We start from the raw sequence: 18,641 nt of genomic DNA on the forward strand, positions 1-18,641 counted from the left end.
CAAAGACTACTCTGAGTATGCATACATAATCTGAGAGTAAATAAAAGAGGACTAGAGAAACTCCGGAGATCACAAACAGGAGTAAACAGGAGAGGATGGAAGGATGGCAAGGATATAGGCATCTTTATCACCTTCCTGTGAAACTATTTCCAGGCCCTAAGATAAACATCCTGAGATTTACATATTGGAAAAGCTACTTCAAAGAAGCTGCCCACTATCTTTGATGACTCAGATGCCTGCCTGCAGTAGTTACTTGTCAAGAAAGAGAAATGGAACAGGGATGCAGAGGTGTGGCTTGATCAAGAATCATATCAAAATAGTTTAAACCCAGTCAACACAATGCTTTCATTGCTGACACAGATGGCTTACTCTATATTTGTTATAATTCCTCATAGCAATCCCACCTGATCACTACAGGAAACCTCAGGACAAACAAAATAATTGTGCTGCTTCACACAGCACAGAATGGCTGGTGGTTGCAGCTGGCCCCAAGACTTTATGAGCTCAACAGCATGCAATCAAGGAATGAATGAATTATCCTACATACCCCTAGAAAAAAAAAAAAAGTAGGTTTTCACACCACAGTTTGAATTCCTATGATTTCTTTTTGTAGAAAGATGTGTTAAATTTTGCACTCATTATCTACTTTCAAAATCTTTCACAAAAGCAGCTATGGTACCCAGTCACATCAAACATCTGTTGCTGACGTGTATGTCTCCCCAGTCATTTCACACCAGGCCCAACTTTGAAGTTGGTTCTTCCATCAATTTCAAAACAGCATACATTCACATTTGCAGGCTATTTATTTATTTATTTATTTATTGATATACATACAACTCTTCAACCATAGAAGGACTTCATGGTGACAATTTACAACAAAATTACATAAATTAATAATATAATACAATAAGACAATAGCAGCGACATTAAAAGAGCAACAGAGATGGTGTCATTGGTTGCCAAAAGTATACATTTTTAAATTTTTTGCACCTGAAAGAATTTTTTGTTTTAAATAAGAGTATAGGAGGGAGTTTTAATCAGGGTTGCCTCATGGAGAAGGCCTGCCTCTGCCTAGTTGTTGCCACCATCTAACCTCTGAAGGCAAGTCCACCCAGAATAGGGCCTCATCGAATTATCTTCATGAACAGACAACTTCATATGCTAAGCTGAACTATATTATCATGAGAAGCAATAACTTTAGTTTGGGAGAAATGGAAAATGGCTTTGCTTGCTCAAGAAGCCTGCTTAGGACTTAATGAAAAGATTTCTGATAACCACAGAAAATTGGATCTTGCTTAATCATTGTTCCCTTTATTATGAAACTTGAATGACTGAGTGCTTATCAGTTTGGAAGCTAAATGTGGCCACCCCCAAAATAAGAAAGTGTTTGATTTGTGCCATGAGTTGTGTCATTGTATAATTTGTCCCATTATTTGGAGGCAAAACCTCTGGGTTTACACTGTCTCCCCAAAACAGCAGCTGTCTTTAGTGCTTCGTGTCTTTGTTTCAAAGGAGCAGGGTGCTGCTCCTGATCAACAAAAGCTATGGCACAATCCTGGATTTCTCCATTGAGGAGGAAAAACTAGAAAGGGAGGGCAGGGGAAAGAAGAGATTGGCCTCAGAGCTGGAAAGCCTACCAGGCGAGATGAGCGCCGCAACCCCAGAGTCGTTTGCGACTGGACCTAACAGTTAGGGGGTCCCTTTACCTTTACCTGGTGCTACTGCCTCACTCTGCCTGAAAGTTGGGCTGGCTCTAGGTCAACTCAGTAAATGCAAACCATGCTTTTGTTTGAGCAATCTGTGGAGTTCATTCAGTGGAACGAAGAAGATTCAATCTGGATGTTCAAATCTGGCAGGAGCCTGAGACATTTAAAGGACTGTGCAAAGTCTACTAAAGGAAAGGATCAGGGTGTAAGGACTCAGAATGGTTGGGAGGCTGCTTGTCCTAATATACCTTTGAAACTGTTGTTGCAGGTGGAAATACAGAGGAAGCAAAGCACCGTTTCCCTTTCCCTATCTCTTCATAAGGTCTCAAAGTAGAACGAAGGTTCTTTTTCATTTTTCATTCCCCTACAAACAGAAAGGGGCAAGACAGCAGAGAAGCCACCCTTCTCTCTCTCTCACTCAAGTTCAGCTGCAGCCCCACCTCAAATTCCTAAAGCTTCGGAGATCAGCAGCTTAAGGTGTGTGCGCCAGGGAAGAGGAAGAACAGGAGATCACAGTTCATCCCGAGGCGATTCGTCCCCAAAGTCCTCTCACTCCTTAGGCGTGGATATAAGCATCCAGCCAGTGTTCCCCAGACTCCTTCAGCGTGCTGCAGAGGAAAAGAGAAAAGGGCTGTCAGTAATCCTCAGCTTAGTTTCAGCTTAGTGCTTGTCTTTCTTCCTTGCGCTGTTAATTTCACTTTTAATTTGCACACCGCCTTCCTGTATTACTGTAGCTGAGATTAGCTGAGATTCCTGCATTGCAGGGGGTTGGACTAGATGGCCTTGGGGTGCCTTCCAACCCTACAATTCTATGATTCTATACACAAGGCAGTGTAGAGAAACAAAAGGGGGTGCGAAGAAGCAACAAAGACTGCACACCTTATAACACAATCTGATCCAATACAAAAGTGTCATAATAAAAACATAAAGCATAAGCAACTTAAGCCAAATAAAGTGATATTCAATATTCCATTAGAATATAATAGCACACAATAAAATTAAATATCAGCAAATAATTATTGAACAGAAATTCACTCTCAGCAATTACAATAAACAATACCATAGTTTTCCGTCTATAAGAAATATATATTCCTTATGTACCCATGTATAAGATGCCCCCTATTTTTGGGAATTCCAAATTAAGAAAACGTCCCCAGCACTACCCGTGTATAAGACAAGCCCCAATTTTAAGCCTAATTTTTTAGTAAAAAAAAACCTAGTCTTACACAGGGAAAAATACGGTATTTAAACTATAATCAATAAAAATAACAGCAGACCGTAGCACGTATAACAACACAATACATATTGAGAATCAATTTACACAACTTAAAAGCAATTTACACAACTTCTCTCTTCCCAGCTGGTTCTGTTGTTCCTAAAGTCAGGGTTTCGAAAAGGCTGCTAGAGCTGGAGGATGGGGGGGGGGGGTACAAGGCAGGTGGGGAAAAGCCATTAATTGAACTTACTGCAATATATCTGCAAAAGCCGTGAGCAGGGGCTTGCATTGGTACTTAATGCCATGCTTAGCACAGAGGGATTTCACCAGAGGTGCGACCTTCCAATAATTGTGGCGAGGCATCGTTGGGAAAAGGCTGTGGAAAGAGAGCAAGAAAATGGTTTCACATGGGGAACCAGTGTGGTGTAGAAGTTAAAATGCCGCACTAAGACTTGGGATACCAGGGTTCAAATCCCCACTCAGCCATGCACCTCACTGGGGGAGGTGACTTGAGTCGGTCTCAGGCTCTCAGCCTAACCTACCTCACCACCTTGAGCTCCTTGGATGAAAAGTGGGGTGGAAATATAAACAATAAACCAGTGGCAGAGCCTTCAGTTAGCCAAAGCCATCCCACCTCTGTTGAAGTTCCCTAACCCTTTCCCACCCAATATGAGTATGGGCTGTCATTTACATGAAGGCCTTTTCCAGACACATTCACACTGTGCCAGCGTCTCTCTTCCATATGTCACATACTCACTGATGCTCAATCTGGAAGTTCAGGTGCCCCGTGTACCAGTCATTGAACAGGGATTGATCCACATCACACGTCGCTGCGAGCTAAGTGAGAACGAGAAAGGAGACAGACCGTTAAACGGCCCAGCAAAGGGGAACAGCTGCCTCCAGAACCAACCCCACCAAAATGTGACCATGGCAACTGGGCCATTTGAACAACTCTCTCTTCGACGGAAATGTAACCTTGCCCTTTCTAAGGAGGCTATGCACTTGAAAGCGCAAATGGATGGCCAAACCTATCAGATGAAAGAAAGTCATTGTCTCTGGGAGGAAGAAGTACATATTAACTCACCTGAGCAGACACCCAGTCCAAATTCTTATCATAATCAATATTCATGGGAATGTGGTTCATCTGTGAGACCCAGAGAAACCATGTGCTTTCTAGGAACCTGGGTAGATCAACACAACAACAACAACAACAACAATCACCATTCTGTCAGAGATTGGCCAATACCACCTCATACAGAATGAAAAGGGCTAATTCTTTCAAAGCAAGTTTTTTCTACACCCTCCTTCCGCTTACAAGGCCCTATTCCCTTTCTGCTCCTGTAGGAGTGATGAGAGTAAGGGAATAAGAGGAGCAAATGCTCCATGGGCCTTCCTTAGGCCCAGCAGACTTACTTATGGGAATTTTCCAGTGCAGATATCTCTGGGATTTGTAGTTTTACCAAGGCCTCACAAACAGCCTGGAAGACCTGGGAAACTATGGGATCTTTGCCTTGGAGATGTCTGCTATTGTTTGTATTTCATCGAATTGGCACTGCTAACTCCAGAGGAGTCTATTAATAGTTAGGCAGCCTCTTATGTCAGTGAATGAGCCTTTTTGCCACATAAGAACATTGCATGGATACTGAAGTTTCAATTTTTTAAAAAAAACCCCACACATACCAGGTGATAAATATAATGCTCGAAACATATAGGGTGAGATCTCTTAACAAATGTAACAAATTTGTGCAAGGACTTCTGCTTGCACAGCAGCACTTATGCCCCCCCAACATTAGCTGGGGGGGGGGGGAGTCAGAGGTAGGCCCAGAGCAGCATGTGGGGGGAGGGGAGGGGGATTGTTCCATCTCACAAGGTGATGTACTTTGTGCAGACAAAATGTCTGTAATCGCATGGTGCTAAATTCCACCCATTTCTATATTTCCACTATCTGAATGCAGAGTAGGGGGCAGAGGAACAGTCTCTCTTGGGACTGACGGACACTTTCTTGGACTGCTTCGCTAGGCCAGGCCAGGGGAGATCATCTGCATGACGGATCTGTTCACGCTGGTGGGAGAATTTGAGATGCAAAGGAAGCACTTTGTACATGCACAGATGCCCCCGCCCACCCCATCCATGAGCGTTTTGCATACAGATTATTTACCTGGCCAGCCAGTAGAATGCCATGAAGGTCTTAAATCCCATTAAAGGAACAAACATGAGACAAACGCGGATGTTGTAGAACACAATGAAAGAAAACTCCTGCCAAAGAAAACTGGGTTAAGGCAATAAAAAAGATTGAAAACCGTATGGTGCAATTACGATGGCTTCAAAGGCCATGATGCCAAGTGACTCAGAGCAATGTTTGCATGTATGGAAACACCCTGGGAACTGCATCATGTTAAGAAGAACTCCCTCCATGGTATGGAAGGGGATCAGTGCAGATGGGACACATGTTTCTGCACCGGAGTAGATATTATGAAAGGCCGTACAAATAACAAATCAAAGGAATGAACAAATGAAAATCTCATGGACATTGGTCTTCTTGATTACTGTAGATCTATTCCGCCCTCCCCAAACTGGCATTGGCTCCAACATACACAGGCCAAGTGGATTTGTTTACTCTGCTTATTCACTAAAGTAAACTCATCCTTCATGTGACACAGGAATAAAATAATGATTTCTCTAATGCAACTCTGGTGGCTAGCTGCAGGCAGTGCGGACACAGGACACATCTGCATTCCACCATTACGTTATTATCCATAGGGGAAACAGTGCAGTTACAAGTTCACAGATGACTCACCATCCATTTTTTCCTCTGAATTGCGAAGCGTATTATAATCAGCTGCACAAATACAACGAAAGTCATCGGGGCTAAGACTATGGAGAAAAAGGAAAGCAAACATAAAACAAAGAGTATTTTCCTTCAGTTGTAATAACCAAGCTTTCCAAGCCCGTAAGTATTTCTGGGTATTTCTCATCTCCCAGGTAATTCTGGAGCAATCATACTGAGCTAAATTTAAGTTGGAGGGGGTGTCCGTTCAAGATCCCTTGCAGCCCTGTGACTCTGGAGCTGCTTGATTTGCATTTGTAGAAATGGACAATTTTTTTTTTTTTTTTAAATGAAAATGGTCAAGCTTGGCATAATTAAAGAGCTGGCCTAGTGCCGGTGATTTGTTGCCATAGGAGCTCAAGGGTATTTGACTTTCATCCCTCCTGCCCTGGCTGGAGGTGAAGTCAGGGAAGTGTGTATCTGAGAAAGAGAACCAAAACAAAAACCTCAAGAGTTTTGAAACTGAAGCTGAAAAGAGATGGAGCAGCTCGCCTTGCTTTGTGGAACTGGTGTCCCCCCTTCTAATCTACTGCTGGAGTTTTGATGCTGTTAAATTTCTTTCTTATGCTCAGCCTGTATAAATGTGTGGGGAAATGCTACTCATCTCCAGGGATCTTCATTCTGCAGAAACAAACCCGAAGCTGGGAGTCTGAAGTCTCTCACTGCTCAGAGATTGGGGTTTGTGTAACACTAGTAAAGATAACATTTCTTCTATCTATTCATTTCCCTATAGCATATTTTTTTTCAGAACCTCCAGCCTCTGATCTAACAAGCTTCGGTCCTAATCCCCAAAGAGACACAGCTTTGCTGATGGTAGCAAACAACTGAGAGAGACTCACGGATGAAGTATTTGTGCTGGTGCTGGTAAGGCATGTATTTCTTCTTCTTCTTCCCAAGCTGCGAATGGAGAGCAGAAGTAATGCGTTTAAACATAGGTAACAACTTTGCTGACCTTTTGTCACTGCACAGATTTTTCTTAGAGAATTTGATTCAGGAAAGAAGCCTACGATATATGTTTGCAACATGAAATCGGCTTCCATGGCCATGTTTGCACGTAAGGCGAAACCAAACCATGGCTTTAACCTACTGCGCCTGTTATTCATGGTGTGCATTCCCCTGTCTACTCACCTCCTCAGAGAGCGGCTTCCCCAGGCTGAACAGGAGTGGATGCATGTTGAGATCTGGGTCCTTGCGGAAGCAGTTGGGTTTGGCATGATGCTGGTTATGCATATGGTTCCACCAGCTGGGGGGCCCTCCCTGCAAACAGAATAAAAAGAAAATTCCACCAATTTTTCATTATTCATGTTGGTGGTGTTGGAGCAACTACGTTATGTGCTTATTCCTGACACACAGATTGGAAAAAAAAATTGTCCAAAATGACAACGATGAGAAAACAGAGAATGACAACTTCGGCCTCCTAGGGCACTCAGATGCATAGCTGTCAACTTTTCCCTTTTCTTGCGAGGAATCCTTTTTGGAATAAGGGAATTTCTCTTAAAAAAAGGGAAACGTTGACAGCTATACTCTGATGTTGACCTGAGAGTCACAGTCATTTAACAAAGATTTCGATGACAGTATCAAGAGTGAAGTTATTGAACTAGAATTTATCAGGAAGTTTGATTCTATTCCTGTTTAGCTTCTATGAGTTCTAAGCAGGAGAAACCCTACTCTCGATACTGGGCTCTTACTTTAAGTATTCCTGCCACAATGTGGTGAGCCAGTCTATTCCACTTGGGCTTCTGAAAGACGGAAACATGCCCAAGATCATGCTGAAGAAAGCCATACTGGATCTGGAAAGCAAAAAAGCAATATCAATACATGTTGATAGGCTATTTTCCACAGATGGGTTAGTAGGAACAAATGGCTCACTCTTTCACTAAGACTTGGGAAAAGCAACAGCAGCTATCCTACACACTCTGCCCCTGTTTAGTTCCCCACACATTTGCAACGGAAATTGGCAGGAAGCCTGGGCACTTTCATCAGAAGGAGAACTGGTTCCAATGAAGTTAGTACTATAGAAAAGGGCACTAGGCCTTCCTGCATGGGTATATAGCCTCACTTCCCACGGTGGCATAATAAAAAGGCTTGCCTCATGAATATTGCTTATAAAAGTTCAGACACAACAGAATAATGAAATGGAAGATTTTAAGTATTACAGTAGCATTGTGGAAGCCACAGTCAATGGATTCATCCCACAGGGTGGTGTAACTTTTAAAGGCCCACAACTATGTAAACAAGGCCAGTCACACAGATCTTCACCTTGAAATCATCACCTCCCATACTAGCCAGGCATAATATTTATGATAAGGACCCATTCCATTGCAAATGGCTCTACCAAATGGCCACTGGCCTTTCAAGGTCAACAGCTGTGTGTGTGTGTGTGTGTGTGTGTGTGAATTCCTAGAAAAGCAACTCACACAGCACTACCATAACATCAAAGGGTGCCAGCATATCTTTCCAATGAAGCAACTTTTTGCTATTTCTCTGTTAACAACTGACTTTTTTTTTGCCTCAAAATGAAGAAGAAAATGCTGGATTGACATCTTTATCAATCTACTGTGACTCCAAGGTCTCCTTCCTAGACAGTCAGTTCCACCAGTTCAGACCTCATGAACATGCATGTGAAATTAAGAATTTTATTTTATTTTTGCCTTGACATGCATCACTTCATACTTGTTTACACACATTGAGACCACATGCATTTTGACTACAAAGCTGTGCCTGTCTAGCTGGCCTTTCGCACGGAACCAGCAGCATTGCAGAGAAAACTACCTTGGAGCTGCTGGCATTCAGAGTGCTACCAAACAACCCTAATTTTGCTTCTGGGACCTCACAACTACATTTCCCCATGCCATTTGTGCCAATGTGCACCGCAACCTCTGCATCACTATCTACTACTACTGTCTACTATGCTATGCTATCTAGGTGACAGGTGATATCCACAACCTTCACATCAGACAAGCAATAAATCCTACGGCCTACACACCGATCACACACCCAGTTGTCAAATTGCCCACTACTAGGATCACTCCAGCTCTGGAGAAGTTCTCTCAGGACAGGTTTTCTTTAGATCAAGGAAATGTCAGGCAGCATAGTGCATCCTGGCTTCCAGGCCCTGTTGCCGAACTTGCCTGGCTGTTTAACTTGCTTTGACACTTGTCCGCTGGTGCTCCTTGCAGCTTGTGGAGCTAGCTCCTTTTGCTAAGTTGCTCTAAATCAGTGTTTCCCAGACTTGGGTCTCCAGCTGTTTTTTGGGACTACAGTTCCCATCAGCGCTGAACACTGGTCTTGCTAGCTAGGGGTGATGGGAGTTGTAAATCCATAAACAGCTGGAGACACAAGTTTGCTGGAGACCCAAGTTTGGGAAACCCCACTCTAAATTTATATGCCTGGCTAGTTCCTCCCAGCTGCTGTTGCAGTCAGTAAGGTCAGGTGTATGGCTGAAATTCATGAAAGTAGGGCTTTGAAAAAGGGAGTAGTAGTCTGGAACAGTGGATGTTGATTGACTGGACAATGGGCAATAAGATGACTGCAAATTAACTCCTTTGGGAAATTTTCTTATTTTAAAACTTTTAATAAAAAATAAGTAGCTTTTGCCTGTTGCTGAGCAGAGCACGCTTTTAAAAGTGCAAGTTTGGCTGTAGTTTTAAGTGGTACCTTGAACTCCCACTTTGACAAACTAGACCAATTTTCAGCTGGTAACATTAAATTTGTGTGTTCAGGTTCCCAGGTTTGATGCCTGATAACTCATTTAGTAGGGATGTGAAAGTCACGGTAGGCAGTATTTAGCTAATCACCATGATATGCCTGAAATTCCACAAGCTATGCCAAATGCTTAGGGGGGGTGAGGATATGACAAAGCACTAAGACAGGTAACCGGTCCAGAATAGTCCAGACTGAATCCTGCTGCATCCAGTAATGCAGACACATTTACCTGTGCAATGGTGAACAATGCTACACCAATGAGGAAAGGGGCCCAGGTTTTTCCAAAGTACCAGATGACGAGCCAGGATGCAATGTCTATCAGGAAAGCATGCAGGAACATGAAGGCAAAGAAGGGATAACTGGCCTTCAGGAGTCCAGATCTCTTCACTGTGCTATGCAGCTCACGAAAATCTTGTATCAGCATATCCTGTGAGAAATGACCATGGTTAAGTTCCCCCTTCACAAAGTACATGCATCTGATTCAAACTGTAGCATTACCACGTTTTCTCTAGACAGATCACGATGGTAACAGAGAGGCCAAGCCAGCTGGTCAGCTCTCCTTCAACAGGGGGCGGGATGAGACAGGACTCTAAGATAAGAGGGGCATGATGATTTCAGGGCATTGTCTAACCAGAGGCAGTGGAAAACCACTCTCTGCTCTGTCTCTCCACAGTAACTTCAAGGAGTGTAATGAGTGGGTTTTCTGGAAGAGTTGAGGTTTTTGTACCCAGATGCCTCCTGTGCTGTTGTTGGAATCTGTCTATCTCGAAAGACAATGGAATGCCCAGATGTCAAGACCCTGACTTCTCAGCCTCACTGATGTGGTCCAAAGGAAAGCAGAACAACACACTTGGCACCAGCTTGGTTGCTGGAGTTGCCAGAATGAGGCATCTAAGACACCATCCGACTATCATAGGGACTCCATTCTGGATCTGTTTAGGATTTACTCCTTAGCCTTTCCTTCTAACAAATATATCCCGCAAGGCAGCAGAGGTTTAGGGCCAGAATTTCCCTTCTCTGCCTTCTTGACCATTAGAGCCACTTGGCATGCTAGTTGCATGTAAATCCTACAAGGAAGCAGGGCAAGCTCACTAGGCTCCAACTCTGTTTTGCTATCCTCATCTCTTTCCATGAGGATGAAATCCAAAGTGGGGAATGCCTTTGCTCCTCACATGATCTAGACCCTCAATTTTGCAGGGTTCTAAATTGTGCGGGAAATCTCCCCATTTTAGACTTCACCCTTCAACTCATTGAGGTTTATGGACAGGGCCATAAACACAACTTTACTGGTGACCAGTGAAGAATGGGGCCGGTGCTTAGTGAAGGATCAAGGCAGAGAGATTTAAATATCCAACCAGATCCCACCACCACCTACCCAACTGCACAAGTTTATGGTTGTCTCTTCCACGGTGGCTGTGTGCAAAGCCATTCTCCTTCATGTCTCTACCATGAGGACAGGGGGTGAGGAGCAATATTGAGGTTCTAAAGCATCATGAAAAGTGTACCCTTAGGGCTCCATGGGGCCTAAGCCACCAAAGGGAAATCCTGCAGCTAAGTTCTTTGGTATCTACAGTGTGCTTTTGCTCAATTAGAACATGTAAAGCATTTTAGTCCAGTGGCTTTTGCCATGCACACCACATGGAAAACTTACTTTTTTGGTGGGTTCAGAGCTTGGTTGATCAGGTGCCAGCTCCCCAATTAGCAGTGAGCTCAGGTATTTCTTTACTAGGTCCTCATCCTTGTGGAAAGCGGTGAAGGCATCCTAAACACACACACACACAAACAAACAAACAAACAAACAATAATGTAAAAGGATGTAGGGCTCTTAGTACACCACAAACTTAACATGAGTCAACAAAGTGATGCAGCAAAAAGAAGAAGAAGAAAGAGCTGATGCTATTCTAAGCTGTAGGAACAGAACAATAGGGTCCCAATCAAGGGAAGTAACAGTACTGTTCTGTTTTGCCTTGGTGAGACCCCACCTGGAGTACTGTGTCTAGTTCTGGGCACCAAAATTTGAGGATGATATTGACAAGCTGGAATGTGAGCAGAGGAGGGTAACCAAGATGATCAAGGGTCTTATGAGGCAAGGTTGAAGGAGCTGGGTATGTTTAGCCTGGAAAAGAGCACACTGAGAGGAGATATGATTGCCATCTTCAGATAACTAAAGGGTTGTCCCATGGAGGATGGAGCAAGCTTGTTTTCTCCAGCTCCAGAGGGTAGGACCTGAACCAATGGGTTAAAGTTACAAGGAAAGATATTCTGACCAAACAAGAACTTTTTGATATTCTGACCAAGAACTTTTTGACAGTAAGTGATCACTAAGCTCATTCTGGGTTGATCATTCCATTTTTATTTTTATTTTTGGGCATTCTAGAAAGGACTATCTAGCAGGATATTCTTCACTGAATCCTATGATGAAATGAGATGCTTTTAATGAAAGGGCTGGTGCTGTGCTATTTATATTGTAATTATTGGTATGGTTTTAATAGATTTTATATATGTATATAGTTTTAATTTTATCAATGTTTATGGTTTTTTAATTATTGTTTTTTCTATGCTTTTAGTGGTTCTTATTTTTTTCTTTAAGTTGCCTTGAGTTCCCTCAAGGAAAGGTGGGGTATAAATACATATACAACAACAGCAGCAACAGCAGCAGCAGCAGCAGCAGCAACAACAACAAATGAACAACTATATTTTATTTCTGATAAGTAAGTTTCACGTTTTGCTGTAAGTACTTGTGAAGCCAGTGATTCACAAATCAAGACTGGTATACAGTTCCTGTTAAATGAGTTAACAGAAACTAGAGGTCCAAGACTGATAGTAATGATCACCCATTATGATGTCATTTGGTCTGATCTTCAGGAAAGCACACTTTCCTTTTTTTAATTTTCCATGGGCCTCCTTGATTTTTGGTTTGGGCAAACTATAGTTTGCCATAGAATCCAAACCATGAACAATGGTTTGCGGTAGTCCTCTGGAGCAACAATTTGCAACCAAAGTTTGCTCATTCAGATGTAACAGGAAACTATGGAAGAGAACTGAAGTATACGAGGAGAGAAAGAGGGAGCACATCAGCCTAAGGAAGGTCAAGCCTTTGTTTAGCATTACATTTGAATTAGCCCTGTAAAGAGACTACCCTAATTAATTGCATTCAGAATTCAGCATCAATAGAATCTCAGTGGTCATTCAAAATAAACAAAGCAAGTGCCTTGACCTTGTGGCTGAAAAGAGCTCAGAAACATGTGTGCCTGGTGAGGTCTCAGAAGCCAAATGGGCTGAGCACAAGAAGCAATGCTGAGGGTTGAGGATGTGTGTGTGTGTGTGTGTGTGTACAGAGGCTGGATCTAGACACATCAAAGAAGCATTTCAGTTTGAACAGGAGAAACAGGTAGAGAAAAACAGGACTCCAGACTGCTATCTGGCGGCAATGTCACATATACAACACATACAAATAACTTTTAATGTAACAGTTCAGCTGAGTCCAAAGGCCTTCAGGCAGTGACTCTTTGCTTATGACTGTGAGCTTCATAACCAGCAAGAAATCTTCCACCCACAGATGAAGGTTTCTGTAGACACCAGCAGAGTTTACACAATTTCTCAAAGGAGCTTCCAAACTTCAGAATGAACTCACTTTAAAATGAATCACATCTTATTGTACCCAATTCCTTTCTCTCGTCACATTTCAGTTTCATCAAACACCTTTCCAGCTACATATATTACCAAAAGTTCAACAGATGGACAGGCAAGAAGACTTTCCGTGTTTTCTTATTCCCTCAGAGGAGGAGACGTGAAAATCACAGCTAAAGACAGAAGGCACTTGAAAAATGATTGAAGGAAGAACATACTTAGTTATTATTTTCTTCATAAAATGTATATACTGCTTGATTGTAGAAAAAAACCTCAAAACCTCAAAGCACTCAGCAATGCCCTAAATGGCAAACCCTATGTTAGTTATAGTTTTGGTGGGGGAAGTCAAATGCAGAGGCGTTCTGAGCACTATCCCGTTGTCAACATGAGTCAGCGCACATCAGTATCTTTCCCACCCGCATTGATTAAAAGGCCGATTTCTGATTTGGGGTGACAAAGTAAAGCAGCAGTGATGTAAACATGGGTTCTCCTACCACACATGCTTCCTGCTTCCATTGGCCCATTCTTGTGGAGTACTCTGCCAATAGATACAGCAATGTGTATTCTGTGCCAACTTTTAAAAACTTGCTCAAACCTTTTCTATTCTGCCAGGTCTATGCGGGCAATACAAAACAAATCCTTTCGCAATGGTTGATGGATGTTTAACTTTTTATGGTTTTTACCGTGTGGTTTCATTTTTCGTTGCTGGAAACTGCTTTGATTTTTTTTAAAAAATCACATAGTGGTATATAAATATGTTTAGAAGTAATATTCAAACAACCCAACACAGCACACATCACCAGTCAGAAACTTTTCCAGTGTTGTGCTTACATGGCACATCAGATGGTGCCGTGATTACATTATAGCTGCTTGCACTCAAAAGTGATGCCAGGAATACCTTGTCCTATGTTACGTTGTGCCATTAAAACAGTACATTCCAGCCTGACAACTCCTCCAGATGTCACTTCGTGATGATTTGTATTCATGATGATATTGGGGCACTTTTACACAATCCTGCTTTCAGTACTGTTTGTGCCTGCAAATGTTTTGGGGGCAGATATTCTGTTTCATTTCCAATCAACACACACCCTATAACCACCTGCTGTAATCCTGGAACTTTTTATGCTACTGATGTTCTGGGTTTATTCTTTTGTCCCTCTTTTGGTGGTGCACTATAGGGTAAGCACATCCCTCCAGATGGCAGTAATACAGTAACACGGGTGAAGCACTGGAGAACAACTAACCAAGTGGCATGGCGTGTGGACAGTCCAGTGTAAATTCACTACTAATGCACTATTATTGCATCAAGGACATGTTGAAGAATATACCCACAAACAACAACAAAACAGTCTGGAGGGGCCCATAAGTCAATTCATTCCAGCTTAAGACGTATCAGACTAAGAAACGTCTAGCATGACCAGATGTCATAATTGTGTATCAGCCTCTTGTTCATGTTCTCAGAAGCGATAAAATCTGTCAGCCTGGATATGGCCCAGGACATTTCTCTGCCTGAGGTAGAAAGCCCAATGACATCTCCTCCTTCACCCACCCAGTGCTGATAAACATATTACAGCAATCTTAATATAAATGGTAATTTATAGGCTTTTAAAAGTACCCTCCATCCTACTACCTGAGGCACGCTGCCCCACTTGCCTAATGGTAGGTGGAGCCTTAATTATTTCGCTGGCATCTGAATCCAAGAGCATCTGTGGTTTGTAACACTGAAAGACAATCATGTAAGAACACGATGGAGTCCCAGGAATCTTTAAACGGCCCTTGTGGCCTAAGCCAGTCCATTCCAGTAGGAGGTACAAACATGGTGTGAAGGCATATCAGATGAGGAGATTTCATGGGCATGGTGAGCACATGTCGTACTGAGGGATATTCTAACTTGTGGGCATCAGCCACGTGTCCATGTTGTAAGCCCAGAAGCAAGGATGGGGGAGGAAGTCAATATGTAATAATAGTAATTATTTATTTTGTGTACCCCACTCATCTGACTGGGTTAAATTCAGCTCGCATTTAAATTCAAACCTATAAATTCACAGTTTCCAAAATAATACGATAAACAAAATGCAGCCGTCCTTTGAAATTCACACCTATCTGAATATTGCGATGCCATTCTTTAAGCAAACAGCATTTACATATATTGGGTTAAGGTGTGCATACAAATAAATATGTTCATGAAAATAGCATGAATAGTAAAATGACGTTTTACTATGTTTTTATATGTGCTGTAAGCGACCCAGAGAGCCTGGAGAAACCCAGTCAGATGGGTGGGGTATAATAATAATAATAATAATAATAATAATAATAATAATAATACACAAATGCATCACAACATGTGCACATTAGTCAATGCCAGGGATTTTTCTCTGCCAGAATTCACTGGAACTCATGGTGAGTTCCAGCACCTTTTTCTAGAAAAACGGCACTGGTCAAAACCACTGAAGAATTTTATGAGGATTTTTAAAAGAATAATTGTAAATAATTTTAAATAGAATAATTGTAAATTCCTGCAGAAATGTGGAGAATCAACTGGAAGATTGGAAGAGCAAGAGAACCGAGAGAACTGATATATTCCTCCCCCCCCCCCCGCCCAGAAGGAATCCAGTGCATGTTTTCTGCCTGAGGTAGAGAAACCGATTGACACCTTCTCCTGCCCACACACCCTAATGTTGGTAGAAATATTACGGCAAACTAAATAATTGACACGTTCCAGCCTTTTAATAGTAGTCCTTAAATCTATAACTTGAGTTGGGCTGCCTGCCTCAATCTTCTTGGCATTGAATAACTCACTGGCACCTGCTGCAGCTACTTCTGAGATCTGAAGCAGCGATAGGCATGTGAGAATGCAGCTGAATGCAACTGACTCTTAGCCAATGTTTCATTCCTGTTCGTATTACCCTGTGGGTATTAAACAGGTGACCAGGGACTTAGTAGGGGGAAAGTTGGTTTGGCTGCTCGCTTCAAAGAAGACGCCTTTAGGCAGTATAACTCCACCACAACTTTCTGGGTCCCTGTGAGGGTGGCTGTGCACCTGCGTTATTAGTTAAACCCTTTCTGTAAATTGCTTAAACGTCTGGGAAAATCCAGATGTATGGCAACCCATGTCAGAAGTCTAGACTTTTCCCATGAGGTGATGCTCAAATTACATGCTGGGTCAGAGCCCCTTTAGTTGCTGCATTTAAAAGACTATGGGGGGGGCATGATTGGACTAAAACGGGGGTGGGGTGGGGGGAGGTCAGAGGCATGTGAATTTCTCAAAGAACCCCACCCTTCAACTGGAACACTGCATTGCAGCGCCTTCTTTTCTCTCTTTGTGCACCGTGGTATTTCTCCATCTCTATTTCTTTGTCATGGGAATTTCCTCACAAGGCAGATGAGAATTATCAGACAAAAATTGCACCAGGTTTTATGCAAATTAAGCTGCAACGCTGTACACCCTTTACCCAGGAGTGAGTCCCTCTGAAATCAGTGAGGCTTACTTCTGAGTAGACATCAGGGAATCAGCAGCTTTTCAGATTTAGGTGGACTTTAACTCTCATCAGTCTCAGCCAGCATGGCCAGTCATCAGGGAGAATAGGAGTCACATCCCAGCAACATTTGGAGAGCCACAGGCTCTAGGATTGCACCATGTCAATTAACACCAACTTCAGTTACATGTAATTTGAATAAACCTGTTTTTGTGGGTGCCAGAATGTTCATTTGGTTAGGAACAGAAAATATATATGTAAAAATAAAACACCTTTAGTTTACTTTGACATGCAAGAAGTGTGCTAGAAAGTGTGCCCAAGGCAAAATGAGAAAACTTTAAATCACCAAGGTCAATATCCAGCTCATAACTGTTCAGTCAAGACAATCCCAAACACAACATCCTTTACTTACACTATTCTTAATCTCAGGTGGTGTTTTCTAAATTTTAATTTCAGGTGTACAACAGATTAATATATTTCACACTTTGCCAATTTAATTTGCAAAGCTAAGACATTCTGTAGTGAAATATAAAATTGTGGCTGTAATTCTAAGTGTACTTACCAGGGTTAAACTCAACGAGAAGAGCAAAAACTACAATCCCAACAAATATCAACAATGCTACATCAGTTCTCTTAGCTTCCTACCCCAACATTACTCAAATATTTTGGCTGAGGAGACATCCTCAGTCATAGTTTCTCACAGGTATGATAACTCTGCTTTTGAGTCCATATTAATCCTTCACACACCTGGGCTTCTTTAAACCACCTGGAAGTCAGGCAATGATATGTAGAAAGAATTATAACCAATTATCTTGAGAAGGAACTGCAGACTAGCTTTAGTCACCCATGCCAGCCAGAATTTAGCTTCCTCCTCCAGCAAGCTATTATGGGGTGGGCTTTTCTGTGCCTTCAGACCCTACTTCTAACTCTTGTTTCCTACAATAACAGAAAATTGCCAAGGAAACTTCATGAGCATATGAAGAACCTTGGTCCCTCTAGCCCTGAATGCCTACAGTGCTGAGATCCTTGGAGATGCTAGGGGTCAAATCTGGGATGTGGTCCAAGTAAGGCAGGGGTGGGTGTGCCTTTTTGACAGGGGAAAAAAAAGATATTTATCTCTCTCCACCCTTCTTGCCAACTTCAGCAGGTGGATGGGACCACCCATCTATCAATCTTCCGATGACCTGATGACATCAGGTGTCTGAGAGGTGGGTGATCTCAGAGGGCTGCAGGGATGGATCTGCTTTGCCAATGCATTCCCTGCATTGAACTCTCCCCTCTCCAGCTGTTGAGTAGAGGGTGCAACCCTGCTCTCTACAAGGATCTGCTTTACCAGTGTGTTTCTTGCAGGGAACATGCTGGCAAAGATGCACCCAGTAGGATCGAGCCCCATCCCCATCAGCTGATGCAAGCCAGTGATGTTAGACTGCCATGACCTCATGGACCAAATGGGATCCCCTAGCAGGTCTATGGGCTGGAGTTTCTCTACTCCTGATTCCCATGTGCTCTGCCACTGGGTGATGGTCCTTCTCCACTGCTCTCTGCCCCGCAATAAGGTCTCACCGTGGCATCTTGTCCGGAATAGTGGCTGATGACACGCCTTCCTCCAGGGTGCCGCCAATAGAACTTGCTGACATCGTAGACTTTCCGGTTGATGACCAGCCACCTCTCTTCCTTGGAGTTCCCTTTGCCCGAGCGGAGTCCTATCTCCTCCCAGGTGAAAAGCTGTGGAGCATCTAAGCAAGGTTCCTTTCCTCCTAGAACAGTGCCTGACTGTGGAGGCATTCTGACTGACAGTGCAGCACCAGCTTCTCCAGCTAGTTACTGTACTCTTTATCCGGGTTGGAGCCACATGTTTCATGTTTCAGACAGGTTTATATAGATACACACACCTGTTGCAGCAATCCAACCACCACCCAGGACATTCTGTTACTTCAGGCATTCTCTTTCAAAACAGCTGCCTTTCTCCTGCTCCTCCCCTTGGCTTCCTTTCCCCATAATTCTGCAAGAGTCACCTTTCCGTCATGCCTGTGCATCCTTCACACCTACTAGACCTCAGAACTGGGAGAACGAGCATGTGA

General features: G+C 42.9%; 1 protein-coding gene across 1 annotated transcript; it reads right to left on the reverse strand.

The window, feature by feature from the left end:
* Positions 1–790: 790 nt before the first annotated feature.
* LOC308485994 (acyl-CoA (8-3)-desaturase-like) lies at positions 791–18,420 on the reverse strand. Its single transcript, XM_081022219.1, has 12 exons — positions 18,124–18,420; positions 11,106–11,216; positions 9,684–9,881; positions 7,438–7,539; positions 6,878–7,006; positions 6,589–6,646; positions 5,720–5,796; positions 5,081–5,178; positions 4,007–4,103; positions 3,680–3,759; positions 3,173–3,298; positions 791–2,314 (listed from the first exon to the last, which is right to left on the reverse strand). The coding sequence occupies exons 1-12, from the start codon at positions 18,343–18,345 to the stop codon at positions 2,263–2,265; spliced, it is 1,350 nt and encodes a 449-aa protein (XP_080878345.1). The 5' UTR covers positions 18,346–18,420; the 3' UTR covers positions 791–2,262.
* Between the last annotated feature and the right edge of the window lie 221 nt (positions 18,421–18,641).

The sequence above is a fragment of the Podarcis pityusensis genome (assembly GCF_964106645.2).
Source record: "Podarcis pityusensis genome assembly, chromosome: 1".
NCBI classification, from domain to species: domain Eukaryota; kingdom Metazoa; phylum Chordata; class Lepidosauria; order Squamata; family Lacertidae; genus Podarcis; species Podarcis pityusensis.

Coding starts and splice junctions, on each gene's coding strand:
- LOC308485994 (XM_081022219.1), bottom strand. CDS start 18,345: ATGCCTCCACAGTCAGGCACTGTTCTAGGAGGAAAGGAACCTTGCTTA. Junction 7,540..9,683: donor CATTGTTCACCATTGCACAG/GTAAATGTGTCT, acceptor TTTGCTTTCCAG/ATCCAGTATGGCTTTCTTCA. Junction 4,104..5,080: donor GCATTCTACTGGCTGGCCAG/GTAAATAATCTG, acceptor TGATCTACCCAG/GTTCCTAGAAAGCACATGGT.